General features: G+C 40.4%; 1 protein-coding gene across 1 annotated transcript; it reads left to right on the forward strand.

The window, feature by feature from the left end:
* The first annotated feature begins 1679 nt into the window (after positions 1-1679).
* Positions 1680-17971, forward strand: mlx (MAX dimerization protein MLX). The gene is made up of 8 exons (XM_084329567.1): positions 1680-1791; positions 4383-4437; positions 4911-5000; positions 6093-6202; positions 7442-7544; positions 8602-8701; positions 11670-11871; positions 17547-17971. The coding sequence occupies exons 1-8, from the start codon at positions 1753-1755 to the stop codon at positions 17601-17603; spliced, it is 756 nt and encodes a 251-aa protein (XP_084185693.1). The 5' UTR covers positions 1680-1752; the 3' UTR covers positions 17604-17971.
* The last annotated feature ends 11 nt before the right edge of the window (positions 17972-17982 follow it).

Raw genomic sequence — 17982 nt, forward strand, 5'->3', positions numbered from 1 at the left:
ACTCGATTCTTGTACCGGATCTCCTCTCTGGTAAACAAGAATACCCTGAAGACTCTGGCAGGAGCACTCATTCAGGGGTACTACGACTATGCTTGCACCTCATGGTACCAAAGCACCTCAAAGGCGCTAAAAACTAAATTACAAACATCTCAAAACAAACTGGTCAGACTACTGCTTGACCTTACTCCTAGAACCCACCTCACCCCTGCCCACTTTGACAACCTAGGATGGCTTAGAGTAGACGACAGAGTACAGCAACTTGCAATGGGCCTGGTCTACAAGATACACTACACGACCAAGGTACCCATGTACATGTCAAAATACTTCCCAAAGGTCAGTGAATACCACGATCACAACACCAGAGCGAGCTCCACAAATCATGTTAAACCCAGATTCGGCTCAAATAAGGGACTAAACACGTTTCGCAATTATGCCACATCAATGTGGAACGCCCTACCCAAAGCTGTAAAGGAATGTGGATCACTACCCACTTTCAAAACCTCTCTCAAGGGACACCTACGGGAGACTGCAATTCAACACTGGCCCCTGTAAATATCCTAACCCAACCCCCTCCAATGTACAGTCATTTACCTAGTATGGTTTTGTCAATAGTCCAATGTACAATTTTGTTTGTTTGTACAGTGTCTCCTCCCCCCCCCCCCCCTCAATGTACAGTTTTACTTGTTTATACAGTGTGCCCCCCCCCCCAACCACCTCCAATGTAAATTACCCAGTATGGTTGTCAATATCCCAATGTACCCAACCCCCCCCCACCCAACCTCCTCCAATGTACAGTTTCTACGTCAAATGTATATACTCCCTTTTCTTGACTCCTTCTGTATCACAAACAGTACTGTATTTGCAAATCTGGTATGTCATAAATGTATAGATGTAGCAGTACTATATCTCTCGGCACTACAATGTCATGTATGTCATATATGTCCCGATGAATTGAAAATGGGGGACCCTGATGTAAACAAGACGAAAGTCTTTCTCTGGTCTGCATCCCCTTAACAATTGTGTGTATTGAGCTGTACTGTATTGTACCCATTCTGCAATCTGTTAATAAAGTTTTCAATCAATCAATCAATCAATCAGGGGTCGTGTTTTCCCCACGTCTGTCTTGGTAAACAGGACGAGGACGAGTAGTATAGGTAGCTATCGCCTTTCCTGACTGTGATGCACCGAGTGAGTCCACACAGTCACTTGCTCCTCAATAGGAAACCAACCTAGATTCACCCTGAAGAACTGGTTCTACCCGAACCGTTCGTTATACAAGTATCACAGAGACATTCCAAATGTACTCACAGTTGCACGAGGGTTTCGGACAGAGACACGGGATGGTTTGAAAGCTCCGCGTTGCTAATAAACATTTTAAATATATTTTATAAACTGGTCAACAACACTGCGTTATTTCCGGCGGTGGGTGCATGATGCGCATGCGCTGTGATCACAGCGCAGGCGCACCAGGCAGCCAATGCCGGAAATAACGCCGTTTTGAGCAGTTTATAGAAGATATTAAACATGTTTATTAGCAACGCGGAGCTTTCAAACCATCCCGTATCTCTGTGCGAAACCCTCGTGCAACTGTGAGTACCTTTGAGATGTCTCTGTGATACTTGTATAACGAGCGTTTCGGGTAGAACCAGTTCTTCAGGGTGAATCTAGGTTGGTTTCCTATTGAGGAGCAAGTGGACTCACTCGGTGCATCACAGTCAGGAGAGAGGCCAGTAGTGGAGCTCTCACTCCAAGATGACGGATCCAACCATGTCTCCAGAGGACCACTGGAAAGTAAGTCACTTAATAACTAGCCTTAACATTAACTAGTAACTTAACATTATCCTTCACACTAGTAGCCACTCCGATTCCAGCAATGCGTTTGATCACGTTATTTAAAACCAAGGAGCAAAAGTGATGTCAGTGAAGGGGTTAGCTTGGTTAGCTCTGTAAGCTAACAGCCTGGTAGAGACTCAGAGATGTGTCAATAGCTGCTGATGTTGTGTCTCTGTATGTTGCTGTGCTGTCACTGTCCTCAGTAACGCAGCCTATTATGTGCACAATGTTATGATTGTTATTATTAAACGTTAGCCTAACGTAACCTTATCCCAATGTGTTTGTAAAGTTAACTTCAACTGACTAAATTAACGTTAGCTAATCACTATGAATTGAAAATGGGGGACCCTGATGTAAACAAGACGAACGCCTTTCTCTGGTCTACATCCCCTTAACAATTGTGTGTATTGAGCTGTACTGTATTCTACCCATTCTGCAATCTGTTGGTTTGTTAATTATCTACACTACATTATAGGACACTGACACTGTTTTTGTTTGATACATGACAGTATCTGTGTTTGGGTAACGTTGTAGCCAAGTGTGTCATTCTGTATCCTCAGTTAGCCTTAACACACTGTGAGGTGAGTGTCCTCCTAGGTCAGGGGTTTGATTGATTGAAAACTTTATTAACAGATTGCAGAATGGGTACAATACAGTACGGCTCAATACATACAATTGTTAAGGGCATGCAGACCAGAGAAAGACTTTCGTCTTGTTTACATCAGGGTCCCCCATTTTCAATTCATCGTAACATATATGACATAGATACAGATAGACAGTGCTACATCTATACATTTATGACAGATCAGATTTGCAAATACAGTACTGTTTGTGATACGAAAAGAGTCCAGAAAAAATAGTATATACATTTGACGTAGAAACTGTACAATCTTTACTATCAAAAGAGCCACTTCCCCCCCCCCCCCCCCCCCCCCTCCCACAAAATACAATTCCTCTGGAGCCGCAAAACCAATTTACCCTTAAAATGAAGATAACACAGTGTATAACAACATTTTATATATAGTTATCCCCAAGCATACCCCACATTTAGCATAAAACGCCGGACGATTGCATACCCAAAGTCATTTGCGATTTTTTCTTTTTTTTTATCCAGTTTTTCTGTATTTTCCTCCCATCCCAATTTTGTAGTCGTTATGCCAATTCCCCCCTCCCCTTCCTGGTCGTTGCTCGCATGTGCCCCCTGGTCGGTCTAGGGAGCCCTGAAGTCTATCAGATGCTTCCTCCGAGACATAGGAGACAGCCAGCAGCCTCTTTTCACCTGCCAGCGCGGACTCTCATTGGCGAGGTGTAACGTGTGGGAGGTCACACTACCCTCACCATCTCCCTCCCTCGCTGTGCAGGCGCCCTGACCGACCTGTAGGAGTCGCTGTTTACAACGACCAGATTACCACCCACCGGCTTCCCTCCCGCTGACTCTGCCAATTGAGCCAGTATGACGGCCGGCCAAGCCGGAGGCAACGCTGACAGCCGGATTCGATACCAGTGTCTCTCGCGTTGGTGACGAGCGCTTAGTCCGCTGCGCCACCCAGCCACCCATTTGCGATTTATTATACTTTATACTTATAGCACACAGTTTGTTGCATTAATGGAATTATAAAGCAACAAAAAGAAATTTTTTGACTTTTTATTGCTGTTTTTACCTGTTATAACAAAGGAAAACCTCAAACTCTTATGAAGAGAAGAAAAAAGACTGGCTGTGTAGACCTATTTTTAAATAAAACACAGAAGAGGAGACAAAACACTGGTGTCTGTAGACTGACTTTGAAATAAAACCCTGAACTATTCAGGTATATTTGAGTCCTTCCCTTATTTGTGGAACATTTATAAAATAAAAAGTAGTCCACTTCGAAAAAAGACTACCATGTGTAGACCTGCTTTGAAATAAAACCCTGAACTATGCAGGTATATTTGAGTCCTTCCCTTATTTGTGGAAAATCTATCAAATAAAAAGTAAATTTTTACTTTATACAGGCATACAGGTTAGTCGTGAAAGCAAATTAATCTGTCCACGCTGAATTAAACCCTCTATTTTCCTCAGACTTTCCTTTTTTTGGATGTATCCATGTTTAACTTACTGGGGGGTCGGAAACTCAAGATTAGCCACTTGCAGACGGCAGGGAGAGGCGCGGGGTGTGACATACTGTATATTTTAGTTGATGAAATATTTTAGTTGACTAAATATTTTAGTTGATGAAATATTTTTTCATTTCAGTGTCACAGTATGACATCGATCTCCAAAATAAGAGATCAAAAATATATATATATTCTTGGCTAAAGAGCCGCAGGTTGCAGACCCCTGTCCTAGATTATTAGACAAAGCCAAAAAGGACCATGTTGAAAGCGGCATGTTAACAGTTAACACTGCTCTTCCACACTTGCGTCCAGAAATGAGCCAAGTCAGCTTCAAATCAGGGCAGTTCTCAGTGGGGGGTGGTTATCATATCAGTCTAGTTCAGCCTTCAATCACACATCCTCTCATTCCGTCGATGTGTTTTCTCTCTCTCATCTTGTTGTACCACCTGTGATAGCTTGGGATGGATCAACAGACTGACGGTGCCTTCAGTGACAACGGCTTTGATCACAGTGAGTGTCTTCTTGTGTGTCATGCAGTCTTTTACATTGACTGTCAATATTTTCTATTTTCTTTTTGTATATTTTCTGTGATTCCAGCCCTAGTAATGTGATGTTGTTGTGTCTCTGGTCTCCTGGATCAAGCGTCCCACCCTTATCACCTCACCTTACCTTGACTTGTCTATTTAGCTGCTATCTATTTTATACTTGTTTTATGTCATTGCTTTTGATCTGCAAATTATGTGCCGTCCTTTTCTTTTTTTTACGGCTGTGAAGCACTTTGAGCTGCAATTCTTATAATAATAATATATCTGATTTGTAGTGCGCTTTACAGTTGCGGAGCAAATCTCAAAGTGCTACATTTGAAAAGAACATAAAAACTAGCTATACGAAGCTAAAGAAAAAACATGAAAGGTGCTATACAAATAAAGTTGACTATTATTATCTGTATTATGTCTTAAAACACGTCTTTGTTTCGTTCATAGGTTTCTTTACTGAATCGGCGAGGAAGGGTACCGTGGTCTCTAGGGCCAACAGCATCGGGTCCACGAGCGCCTCCTCTGTGCCCAATACAGGTATCACGTTCCCCCTTCTCACCGAGAAGAGACGACACAAAAGGAGAGAACCTGAATTACTTTTGCCACAAATAGTTTATTAGTTTAATAGTTAGTGTGTGTTTCTAATATAAACAGTGTCATATGGCAGAGCGGTGAAAACCAATCGACTGTTAATTGTATTTATGTTGATGGCAGTGAGTGCTGCTCAGGAAGCACTATTTATTTGATTTGAATTATTTGATTTGAATACTTTATACTAATAAGTATCTTGTACAATATCATCCTTAACTGAGGATGAGATTGATAATGATGTAATTGATGATGTAATTGATGTTGATAATGATGTAATAATGTATTGAATATTGTTGTAAGTGCCGGACCCCAGGAAGAATAGCTTTTGTCAAGTGCATCCTAAATAAACATAAACATAAACATGTTCAGATGCTCACAGTTTTGAGTCTATGCGCAAATATAATAGTCCAGGAAGGCTGTGTTTTAATGTAACACGGGACGCTTATGTAATTCCTATTCCCAAGTGACCTAGTTCAGCCTCTGTACCTCCGATGTGAAGCGCCATGTATGAATTAATGAAAAGTTTATTTCTTGGACATGTTATTCTTCTTATTTCTTCAAACAACTCAGTGTCTTGATCCGTCAGACCAAACAATCATAACAACAAATAAAAAAAATCCTTAAAGAAGAAAAAAAACATTAAAAAAAAAGAACAAAGAAAAAACAGGAATTATAAACAAAAGAGCAATGTGTTTGGTTGGCAGACATGTCCAAAAAAAGGAGTAGAGGGAAGCTTAGCGTATTGATCCCTACCCCCTTACATTTGTATTTGTTCTTCCATTAATATTACTAGGATTTACATAATTTAGTATATTACAATATAGAATATTATTTTTACTTATATTAAAAGTTTACAATAAAAAACATGATTAACTTGACAGCAGTGACTATAGTACATCACTACATACACAATATAACATAATTGTTTATCCTCACTACTCATTTCTGTATTTTTCTAATGTGTATTTTTTTAACTGCTTTTTAAACTGACCTCGGCATCATTCCTGTCCCATGTCATGCTTCCCCTCCGCTCTACAGACGATGAGGACAGTGACTACAGACATGAAGCCTCGTATAAAGACTCCTATAAAGACCGGCGGAGACAAGCGCACACGCAGGCGGAGCAGAAACGCAGGGACGCTATCAAGGTACGGCTGCTGCTGTATCATAGCATGTACAACAGTGCTGTGTGTATACCGCATATTTACATCCATATTTTCTGAATATAACTGCATATAACCCCTCTATATACTTACTTGTACACCTGCATATCATTTACATTTAGTCATTTAGCTGAACGCTTTTATCCAAAGCGACTTACAAGTTCTGTACGACAAGTCATCAGGAAGGGCACAACTCTATCAGCTGAGTAACAATGTTCATCAAAGTGTTGAGTGCTACAGTGTAGGTTAGTTTATTAGGACAAGTGCAGGACAGTAAGGTTAGTTAGGGTTAGATCTTTTAATTTAATTTATTTTATTTTATTATTATTTTTTTTAATTCAGATAATGGTTGAAGAAGTGCGTCTTTAGTCAACAGCATATAACCCATAGCTCTGTATGATAGCATGTACAATAATGCTATATATTTATACCGTATATATTTATTTATTCTCACCGCATATATATCTATCCACACCTGTCTGTACTTACCTGCACATAGTCCTTTACTATATCTATATCTGTACATATCCTACTCTTACTAGTTACGCTGCTGGCCAGTAGGGCTGCACGATTAAAAATATGTTTTAACCTTTTTTTTTTTTTTAAATGATGACGAAAAATAAGAATCGTGTGAGAGAATCGTGATCTCAATTCTTAGAGAGAAAAATCGTGATTCACATTTTTTTTGCAAGAATCGTGCAGCCCTACTGGCCAGTATGACTTACTACCATAGTGTCTCTTTACCTGTATCACTGTACATAGTAATACTACAACTATGTACATACATCTGATTAGCACTACACTCAGTAGTACTAATTTGTATATTTTGTACCCAGTTTAATAATCACCTGTCCATTGTATATTGCTGTTGCACTTTACCGTTACATTTGCACTCTTATTTTCGTTGTGCTGTACTTGTGCCGTATGATGAAAATACATCTAATCAATCTAATCTATAGATCAAGTTCTGTTTTATTTGTCACATATACAGTAAGGTACATGTACATTACAGTGAAATGCTTGGTTCTGTATGAGCCCCGAGATTGTGCTTCATACAGTAAATCTTTTTTTTGTTTTGTTAAAAGAATAAAGACTGTAAAAAATATACAAGATGGTGTAGGAGTCTTCACACATGAACAACTGAGTTGTACAATTGGATTATATTTTTTCTTTTCCCTGTTTTTCTATTTATTATTATTATTTGTGATTGTTGTTCTCCTGCAGAAAGGCTATGATGACCTCCAGTCGATAGTGCCCACCTGTCAGCAGCAGTCTGAGTTTGCTGTGGGAACACAGAAGATGAGCAAGGCCACCATACTGCAGAAAAGTAAGACTCAGAAATGTACTTACTTAGATAAGTCAAGTTTTGTTTTATTTTGTCACATATAAGGTACACGTACATTACAGTGAAATGCTTGGTTCTGTATGAGCCCCCTGAGAATGTGCTTCATACAGTAAAAAAAATAAAGACCAAACACTATACAAAATACAAACTAAAGTACAAAATGGGTAGAAATGTAGTACAAATCTTTTGTAATAAATAGATCAAATGTGTCAAATATGTGCATCAGGAATAATTTTTTCCTATGGGTTTTGGATGCTAATCACTGTTCTCATGTAATTTGTGATTAACAGTGTGGTTCATTAGTCTGAGTCCAGTGAAACGTTTTTTCATTTTTTTTTGCATTTATTAAAAAAAAATTGACCTTATGGTGTTCTTGTTTTGTTCTTGACTTATTGTGATGTTTCTTCTTGACTTGTTTAAAGAAGACGTGTACGGCCCATGGGGACATTAACGTGTGTTGTCGGGCCTTACAAATAAATTTGATTTGATTTGATTTGATTTGTTTTGACTATTTAGAAGTAGCGATGGTTGGCTCAGACAGATCGGAATGTGAAACAATCACAGCATACTGTTTCTTTTACTCTTACACATAGTATATTTCCCCAAGGGGATCAATAAAGGAATATATTATCTTTAATTGATCAGTATCCGGTATATGTGGTATATATGCAGATGATTTCAAATCCAATATGTTGGAGTACAGAGCAAAAACAACCAAAACTTATTTTTTTCACTGGAATCAGACTTAACTGACTGCACTGTGTGTATGCATACGCACACATGTACGTATCTGTTCTGTGTTTGTTTTGTACAAAAAAAAATAAAAATGGGAGGGTATGTTTAATAATTTTGGCCCAAAGTATTGCTACCATTCACTGGCACTTTTACAGAATGACGCATAGGAATCCTGTAGGAGAAGTAGAACGTTGTGTCATTTCTAGACACAGGAACTAGCTGTACTCTAGAGATGGACTTCTGCTGCGATGTACTTTCCTAGCTGAAGAAATCCCTGACTCGTGGTTTTCTGTGTTTCTTGCAGCCATTGACTACATCCAGTTTCTCCACAAAGAGAAGAAGAAGCAGGAGGAGGAAGTGTCCATGCTGAGGAAGGAAGTGATGGCGCTGAAGATCATGAAGACGTAAGGGAGTGACCCCCCCCCCCCCAAGACCTTTTCAGCCATTAATAAAAAAAATCCATTCAACCTTTTATTTAAACTCCAGGGACACTGAGGTTTCCCTCATTTACAGTGATGTTGAGTAAACAACTAAAAGATATAGAATAACACGAAGATAAAACAAGTAATCTGCACGATAAGATCAACTTAAAATAAGATAGAAAAACAAGTAATTGGCTCGATAAAACCAAGTTAAAATAAGATAAAAACAAGTAATCTGCACGGTAAGATCAAGTTAAATACAGGAAACAAGAAACCGGAAAGACTAAAAGCAATTACAAAATTACATACAATGATTTTTAATTAAAGCTATAAATTGTCCAAAGGTTGGAAGAGTATCAAACTCTAAAGTAAAGTGCATTGAAGGGCGTTCCAAGAGTATGGATCACTAATACAGGTAGGATAGGTAATAGAATAAATAGAACATAGAACAAAGTGCAAGTCATAATGACAATAGTGATAACAGTAGTAGTAGTAGTGAACAGTAGTGAGTGGCAGGATTCAATCAAGCAGTAGTAAGGGGGGGTTACACGACAGGAAAACAGCGACGTTGCATTTTCACTCGTGAAATACACAGTCAGGTTAGACGATCGTTGTCTCCTGAGCTCTCCTTGTTGCCAGAAGCCTAGGCAAGGTCAGACGGCAACGATGTTGCAAGCGCGGGCCGGGCAGGCATTCAACACTGAGCATGCACGGGCAGGTAGTCGTCGCGAGCACACATCACCGGACGTTGGTGTCTAGGGCACGCGCCCGACTACGGAAACGGCTTGCATGATGTTAGATGCCACCGGTCCAAGGGACTTTTGACAATGAAAACACCTTTTTAGCGTTGTCGCGGGGCCAGCTAAAATGCTGTTGCCATTCGACTTGGACGTGCAAACGAAATCATTCGGAAAATGCAAAACGTCGCTGTTTTCCCTGGCCTACCCGACGAGTCTTGCACAGACGGGGACATGTTGCCCTGCTGCCCGTTTCCATGGAGACGATTAATTTATCTTTATCCTGGGCTGATCTAAGAATGTGTTTCTTATGCCATCTGTATTTCCCCTTATAACATAGTTTTTGTGTTGCAAAGAGCACCTCAAAGCCTTATCTCCCTCTCAAGATAGCTTCTGGTTTCCCATGTGCAGTTAAAAAAAAGAAATCGATACAGTATCAAGACGATACAAGTGTGCAGCTTTCAAACTATATCCACTAGGTCTTCATCAGATTGTGTTATCAGTGTTCTCCACCAAGCTAGCTGTCTGTTCAAGCCTTTTTCTATTAGCCTGTAGCCATTTAGTTGCTTATAGCCAAAGATGATGAACAGGTTTGAAGAAATTATTTTATAGTATGAGCTTAGAATTCCCTGCAGCTGCAGTATGTATATGAGTTGAAGATGTTCCAAAATGATAATTACAGAGTTACTGTTTGTAACTGCAATCACATTAGTCAAAAACAGTCAGCCACAGTTCTGTCTCCAAAATGGTTGTTTTGCTTTTGTTTTGAACATTGAAGTTGAGGAGTCTGTTAATTTTGACCCCCTGTGCAAGAGCCAGGAGTCTGGTTCAACTCTCGCTGGTCCCGGCACCGCGTCGAAGTGTCCTTGAGCAAGACACTTAACCCCTAACTGCTCCCGATGAGCAGGTCGGCACCTCGCACGGTCGCCTCCGCCGTCGGTGTGTGAACGTGTGAGTGAGGTATAAGTTGTAAAGCGCTTCGGATAAAAGAGATATAATAATTAGGGCTGTCAGTTTATCGCATTAATTAGATTAATTAATTACACAGCAAATTATCGCGTTATGAAAATTAACTCAAAATGAATTACATTTTTTTTTTTTTTTTAAATCTCATTCATTCCATAAGAACATAGAATACACATTTACAGACTTTTTTTTATATGGTCCATTTGCATGTTCTTGGTATCTGATTCTAGAGCCATCTATGTATTCCCAGTGTCAGAAATACTGTGTCTGTTACTAGGCTTGAGTAAATTGTAATGAACCAAATGAGAATATCAATAAAAAAAATTGTATCTTTGACTGTGAATAACACCATGCTCAAATTGACCAGACCTGAAAAATCTAAGCAAATTAATCAATGGAAGATGATTCAACAGAAGGTTTTGTAGATACAGTACTATGAGGGCAGACGTTCCACTCTACTGGTTAAAATTACTTACTCGTGAGTAGTACGTTCGTTGATAATGAAAAATTATGTACACAGCCACTCCAGTGTAAAACAAAGATATCCAAATGGATGGTCCACAGATGCACACTGACCTGGCTGAGAGAATTGCTGAATAATACTGTATATAGATACACAAATGTTCTAGAAGGTTCGGTCATGACATCACCACAAATGTTCTAGAATATTCGATGTTCTAGAATGTTCGGCGCTGACATCACCACAAATGTTCTAGAATGTTCGATGTTCTAGAATGTGCGGCTATGACATCACCACAAATGTTCTAGAATGTTCGATGTTCTAGAATGTGCGGCTATGACATCACCACAAATGTTCTAGAATGTGCGGCTATGACATCATCACAAATGTTCTAGAATGTTCGACCATGACATCATACTGTGACATCACAAATGTTCTAGAATGTACTATTATGACAATTATATAATACAATAACCTAAATATAGCTTTGGCTCCTACAAGTACTGAATTCTTGCAATTTGAAATATGATTATAGAATATAGAATATCAGGCATAAAATGGTTATGCGATTAAAATGTGATTAATTAGATTAATTAATTACAAATCCTGTAATTAATTAGATAAATCTTTTTAATCGCCTGACAGCACTAATAATAATCTAAATGCAGTCCACTTACCATTCTTCTACGTTAGATAATTGTGCAACCGCAACAAACTTCAGTTCGTCAGTTCACACACTAGAAGGCGATCGATCGACTCTGTAATCCCGTTGTTCCGTCTCTCGCAGGAACTACGAGCACATCGTGAAGGCCCACCAGAACAACCCCCAGCAGGGGGAGGAGCAGGTGTCGGACCAGGTGAAGTTCAGCATCTTCCAGAGCATCATGGACTCCCTGTTCCAGTCCTTCAGCACCTCCGTGTCGGTGACCAGCTTCCAGGAGCTCTCCGCCTGCGTGTTCAGCTGGATCGAGGAGCACTGTAAGCCCCAGGTGAGGAGGCAGGCCGTCAACTAGTGGTGGGGGGAAATATCGATACGTAGTAGTATCGCGATACTTTGCGTGGCGATACTGTATCGATACAAGGACGCCAAGTATCGATATTTTATTGTTTATTTATAATTAAAAAAATATAAAAAATTATTTAAATTTTTTTGTATAAGGAAGTTGCATTGTTCATTTCAATACCTGTAATAGTACAGTAGTCCACACAGGCACACGTGTGCATTCAGTTAAGTTGGAATATGACTGTAATACAAACAGTTCAGTTTGTCAGGTACATGCAACACAGATTACAGTGTTGACATCTGCCTGCTTGAGAAAATCCCATTTGCTGCAATAAAAATTATTGAAGTGAGACGAACAGACTGAACACTTTATTTTATTAGATAAAACATGTTGACAAAGTTTTACTTTGCAGTTGAAAAAAGGTAATAAATCGCAATATATCGCAATATTAATCACAATACTCAGCACATCGCAATATATTTAGTATCGCAATACTATCGTATCGTGACTTAAGTATCGTGATAATATCGTATCGTGAGGCCTCTGGTGATTCCCACCCCTACCGTCAACCAAGCGGCTTTCTGGTTCTTACTGCTGATCGCTATATGGAGGTGTAGTGGTTACGTCATTGTTGTTGCCGGCCGGTCCACCATCTTGAAAACGCAATGTATTTCCAATGGACACGTTTCTAAATCGTCTCGTTTAAAACAAATAAAGCATGAACATTGGCACGGTGTACCTTTTCTGTGCGTATTCATCCACAATCTATTATAGCTCGACATGAAACTATTTGCAATTAATCGTGAAATAATTACGTGTGATTTTATTTCAACCAAAAATGCTTAAACAATAATGTTAAGTGATAGAAGGGAACTCATTTTGTGCAAAAATGGAAAGCTTGCCAATGTTCACGAGGCAGAAGTATTACAATAGCCGATGATACATTTTACCAATGATGAATCCCTACACGGGTGGACCGCGCGGGACACTAACGTGACGTCAGACTACACCTCCCTATAGAGATGATATTAGGGTTGCGCACGATACACTGATACTAGAAAAGTATCACGATACCCAGCCGGTCCAATCATTTACATAGATATTTTATTAGTGTCGATACTTTTAGAATAATAGGCTGATGCCGTATTTTCTGAGTTGAGTGGATGCGTGACCGGAGCAGTGTGTGTATGAGAGAGAGAGAGTGCGCACACTTTGCATAGTGGGCGTGTCAACAGTGTCAGCTGAACACGCACTAAAGCAGTTTTTCCACATTGTCTGTTTGTGATTCTGCCTATGCTAATGCTGTATATACCATATATATATACTGTATATATATATTTATTCTCACCGCATATATACCTATCTTCACATGTCTGTACTAGGGGTGGAACGGTATGCATTCGAACCGTACACCGTTCGGCACGACCTCCCCGGTTCGGGCCGTGTGTGTATTGTACGGTTCACGGCCCTGGATGAGCCAAAAAAAAAAATCTTCATTTGGCAGGGAGCCGGGAGGCGTCTATGCTTTTACCAAACGGTTCGTGTTTCCGCGTTCCCGTTTTTTTGCGCTCTGACTGGCCACGCACGTTTCTGGTCATGTGACATGTGTGCCCAATCGCATGACGAGCAGTGTCTCAGCCCATTTCCACGTCGAACAGCCTGCAAACGACCTAACGCCTAGTTTATCACTGGTTAAGCTTAGGCGACTCTTTCGCAGTTGGTTAAGGTTAGAGTTTGGAATCAGGGCTGGCGTTCTATCGCCACGCTCTAAGACAAACTCTAACCTTAACCAACTTCGAAAGAGTGCCTAAGCTTAACCGTCCAAAAGAACTTGCCGTCACACAATTGGGCGCACATGTCACATGACCAGAAACGTCAGTGGCCAATCAGATCGCGCAAAAGGACAACTTGCTTGTGGGAAGTATAGACGCAGCCGGGAGAGGTGACGCAGCGGCTGCTCAGCTGGCAGCAGGTGCTCGTCAGTTTGTGGAAATGGCAAACGCAATATATTATAAATCAATCTTCATTACGACTTTAAAAACATAGCCATTAACATTACATAGGCCTACACGCATAACGTTAGCACGGTTTGTACGACAACACAACGCACTTTAACTATGGTAGTAGCCCGCCAGCTGTAATACAGCCGACCTGAAATGTTACCGTACTAGCTAGCAGAGGAGAAAATGGGAGTCTGAGAGGCGGGGTGTTGAAAGACAATGATAGGCGTTTATTCAACATCCAAGAAGGCTAACATACAACTGTGTTTTACTAACTCCAACCGGGACTATTGCCGCTTTTCCACTGCATGTTATCGACTCGATTCAACTCCGGTAACGGTAACGTTAGAGTCGAGAAGGTCCCACACGCTAAACTGTCCCCGCGCCAACCCATAGATAGTTCCAACTCACCGAATTACAATATTTAAATGTTAGTCTAAATAAATGTAGACAGACAATGTACGTATTTTTAAAATAGAATGAACAGAGCAGTGTTGTTTTGAAACAGTACAGCATTTTATATTGATGGCCTTCTAACTTGTTTGTTTATTTATTTTAAATAACACAGTGACACTTTTCCTTTTGATAAGAAATCCAGCCAATTTCATTGTATTTCAAATACTGCACTTTAATTTCAAGCGGAAAACTAATCTTTCCATTAAGAACTGACAATCAGGGAATTTAAACATTGTCGACATTGTTTTTTTGTGTTTATTTTAAAGAAAGGAAAGTCTAGTGCTGGTTGAGCATATGCATACTTTGTGTTGATGGCCTTTGTCTATAATGTGGCCACAAAAATAGAAAGGTTTAATTATTTTATTTGTTCGCACTAAGTTAATACTTTGACAAATGTAGCCTATATTTATCAGTCAGTTCGGTCTGCCAAACATTATTTAAGGCACACCGCTGTAAACCTTTTACATTTTTTAAATAAATGAGAAGCATGTTTACATTTTTGGAGTGTTACATAATCTTTTATTTTTAACAAGGTGTATCGAACCGAACCGACAACCGTTACCCCAAAACCGTGATACGAACCGAACCGTCAATTTTGTGAACCGTTCCACCCCTAGTCTGTACTTACCTGCACATAGTCCCTTACTATATCTGTATATACTCTTACTGGTTACACTGCTGGCCAGTAGTAGTCATACTGTCTTTATTTATTATACTACAACTCTAGTCTGTACATAAATCTGATTAGCACTACACTCCGTAGTACTAATTTGTATATTTTATACCCAGTTTAATCGCCTGTACATTACTGTTACATTTGCACTCTGGTTGGATGCCAAACATCTTTTCGTTGTACTGTACTTGTGCTGTATGGTGACAATGCGTTTGAACCTAATCTAATCTAAAGCCAGGATTCAACAATGCAAGTGTTTCTCTCTCTCTCAGCAGCTGTAACAGAATCATTTCATTATTTTTGATGATTAAAATTTCAACAGCGTCAAAATACTTTCGGTTATTTTATTAACACTTTGACTGCCATGAAACGTCTTTTCACGTCATTGCTGGCCATGCTCAAGTTGCCGGGGGACGCTGTACAGCGTCCTTATATCAATATTTCAAAAATCTGCGATCGGATTCATATGTCCCCTCCGCTGGCCTGAGATCCACCAGCAGGACCCACTGAGCTCTCTGGCGGTTCAGGAGCGCCATCTGGTGGCCGATCGGCGCAATCGCCAAACAGGATGTTGAATAGAGGTTGTCATGACGACCGTAGTACTTCCGGGCGCTCGCTATAGTTCATGGGACTCTGGCTCGTCACGCTACACGGTGATCGATTGGCAATAACTCGATAAACAACATGATTTGGACGTATATACCATTATACAAGCTGGAGATGGACCGGGTAAAAATATATCCCATAATGATAAAATTTCTACTCGACGATGATCGCCCAACGGCGCGCGGAGACTGGGGTGAGTTTCAGCGTGTAACGTTACCGTCTTTGATACTAACTGCTATTATCAACATTTGACCCACATTAGATGATTGGTATAACGCTGCCCACGGAATTATAAACGCCCCCTCGCCCATCCGGTCAACATCAGATGACGTGTAGTAACTTCTAGAAGTACGTCTAGTTGGAATTTTTTATATCGCGCTGATTGCCATCAAACTGTATTTCATCATCAATATAATGCATTTGGGGCTATATATCACGTTCTGGAGAAAGCTGCAGAAAGAGATGAAAACATACTTATACATTAGACCATACTTTTCTATGAATATGTGAATGAAAAAGTTTAACGTTGCTACACAATGAACAATACATATAGGACTTTGAATGGGCCCTAATAATGGCAATGTAGCAATAGAATTTAAAAAGTTATAGCCCTGCAAAGAAGGGGACTTTCTCCATAGACAAATAGCGCTGGCAATCTATGGTATATCATGAATTTAACCTTAGGCAACCAAAGTGTTAATACAAAATGTTTTTTTTTTTTTTTTATATATCTTTTCCCCCCTCCATTTTCCTCCGATTTTCTCCCATCCCAATGTTAGTCGTTATGCCAATTCCCAATCCCCTTCCTGGTCGCTGCGCACTTACCCCCCACAGTCAGATCATCTGGGAGAGTGGAGGCTATCACGTGCTTCCTCCGACACACGTCCAGCCAATCAACCGCTTCTTTTCACCTGGCAGCGCGGATATTCTCCGAGAGGGCGTAGCGCCGTAGCGTGTGGAAGGATCACACTATCCCACTCAGGTCCCATCCGCGCTTAGCAGGCGCCCCGACCGAACTGTAGGAGTCGCTGTTTACAACGACCCGGACCCACCCCGCCAGCTTCTCCCACCCTCTAATACTGCCAATTGTATTAGTGTGAACGGCCAGCCAAGCTGGTGACAACGCCGGAGCTGTGAGCTGGAACAGGCGAATCCAGCTCACAGCTCCGGGGTTGGTGACGAACGCAATCTCCGCTACGCCACCTAACCGCCCTAATACAAAATTATTTTAATAAAGAATGTTTCGTTCCAATTATTACCTTTCCTGGGGCTTTAGGTTCTTGCCGCTGAGTCGTTTTAGAACCGGTATCGAGGTGTAAATGTTGGTATCGTGACTAGGGATGTCCCGATCGCATTTTTTTGCCTCCGATCCGATCATGTGATTTTGAGTATCTGCCGATACTGATTGTTCCCGATCCGAACTTTCGGCAATGCATTAAGAAAAAAGAAAAGAAAAAAAAATGCAAATCAAGTTTTTTTTTTATTTAACAGTATCCAACTATCCATTATATCAAACATGGATATATAGCTTATTTTTTTCACTTATTGAAGCATTGGATCAAAATAAAAAATAAAATAATAAATAAAGCTCATCATTGGTGCACCACAAAATAACCATGTAAACTAAAACAAATGCTGTGCAGAATAGTGCAATAACAAAGGTAGTGCAGTAACAGAGGTAGCTTGACTAGTAGCTACATTCAGTCATAAATAATAAAATAAAATATAAAATTGGCTTAGTGCAGAATAATTCGAGACTATGAACTTTATGATTTTTTTTACCCGATTCCGATCTTCTGAAAATCACGTGATCGGATCGGGACACCCCTAATCGTGACGACACCAGATGATTATTCACCGTAGCTGTGTTTCTGTGGCCGTGTTGGTAACCTGTGGCTCCTCCTCCTCTTCTTCCTCCTCCCCAGACGCTGAGAGAATTTGTAGTTGGAGTCCTCCGGCAGCTCAACGGCCAGCTGTATTGATCCAGTATCGGCTGTATTGATCCAGTATCAGCTCTGGGCTGAACTCTCTGGCAGAGATTAACTCTGCGCTTGCTCTGGCCTCTCAGGGTGTAGGACAATGTTCTATCAGGCAGTTCTGCCCCCCTCCCTCCCTCCCCATGCCATATTGCAGTATTTATTCTCACCCTCGTTGGTGATTGGTTGTTATCTGCATGCCAGGTGCAGAGGGATTATCTCTACCCAATCAGACTGAAGCAGGCGGAACGTTGCATCAGAGTGATTGTTTACATGTCGCCGGGTAGATAACGTGCGGAAGTGTTTTCTAATTGATGTTTTACATAAAGTAGTGATTCCATAGTCTAGGGATTATGTCCACATGGCCTCTTATGTTGTCCCTTTA

This window comes from Notolepis coatsorum (assembly GCF_963971535.1).
Source record: "Notolepis coatsorum genome assembly, chromosome: 14".
Lineage (NCBI taxonomy): Eukaryota > Metazoa > Chordata > Actinopteri > Aulopiformes > Paralepididae > Notolepis > Notolepis coatsorum.

What these genes read in the sequence shown, in the direction of transcription:
- mlx (XM_084329567.1), top strand. Translation starts at nt 1,753, where the DNA reads ATGACGGATCCAACCATGTCTCCAGAGGACCACTGGAAA. An exon ending in TGACAACGGCTTTGATCACA is followed by an intron (nt 4,438 to 4,910) that starts GTGAGTGTCTTC and finishes TTTCGTTCATAG; the next exon opens with GTTTCTTTACTGAATCGGCG. An exon ending in AGGAGCACTGTAAGCCCCAG is followed by an intron (nt 11,872 to 17,546) that starts GTGAGGAGGCAG and finishes CCTCCTCCCCAG; the next exon opens with ACGCTGAGAGAATTTGTAGT.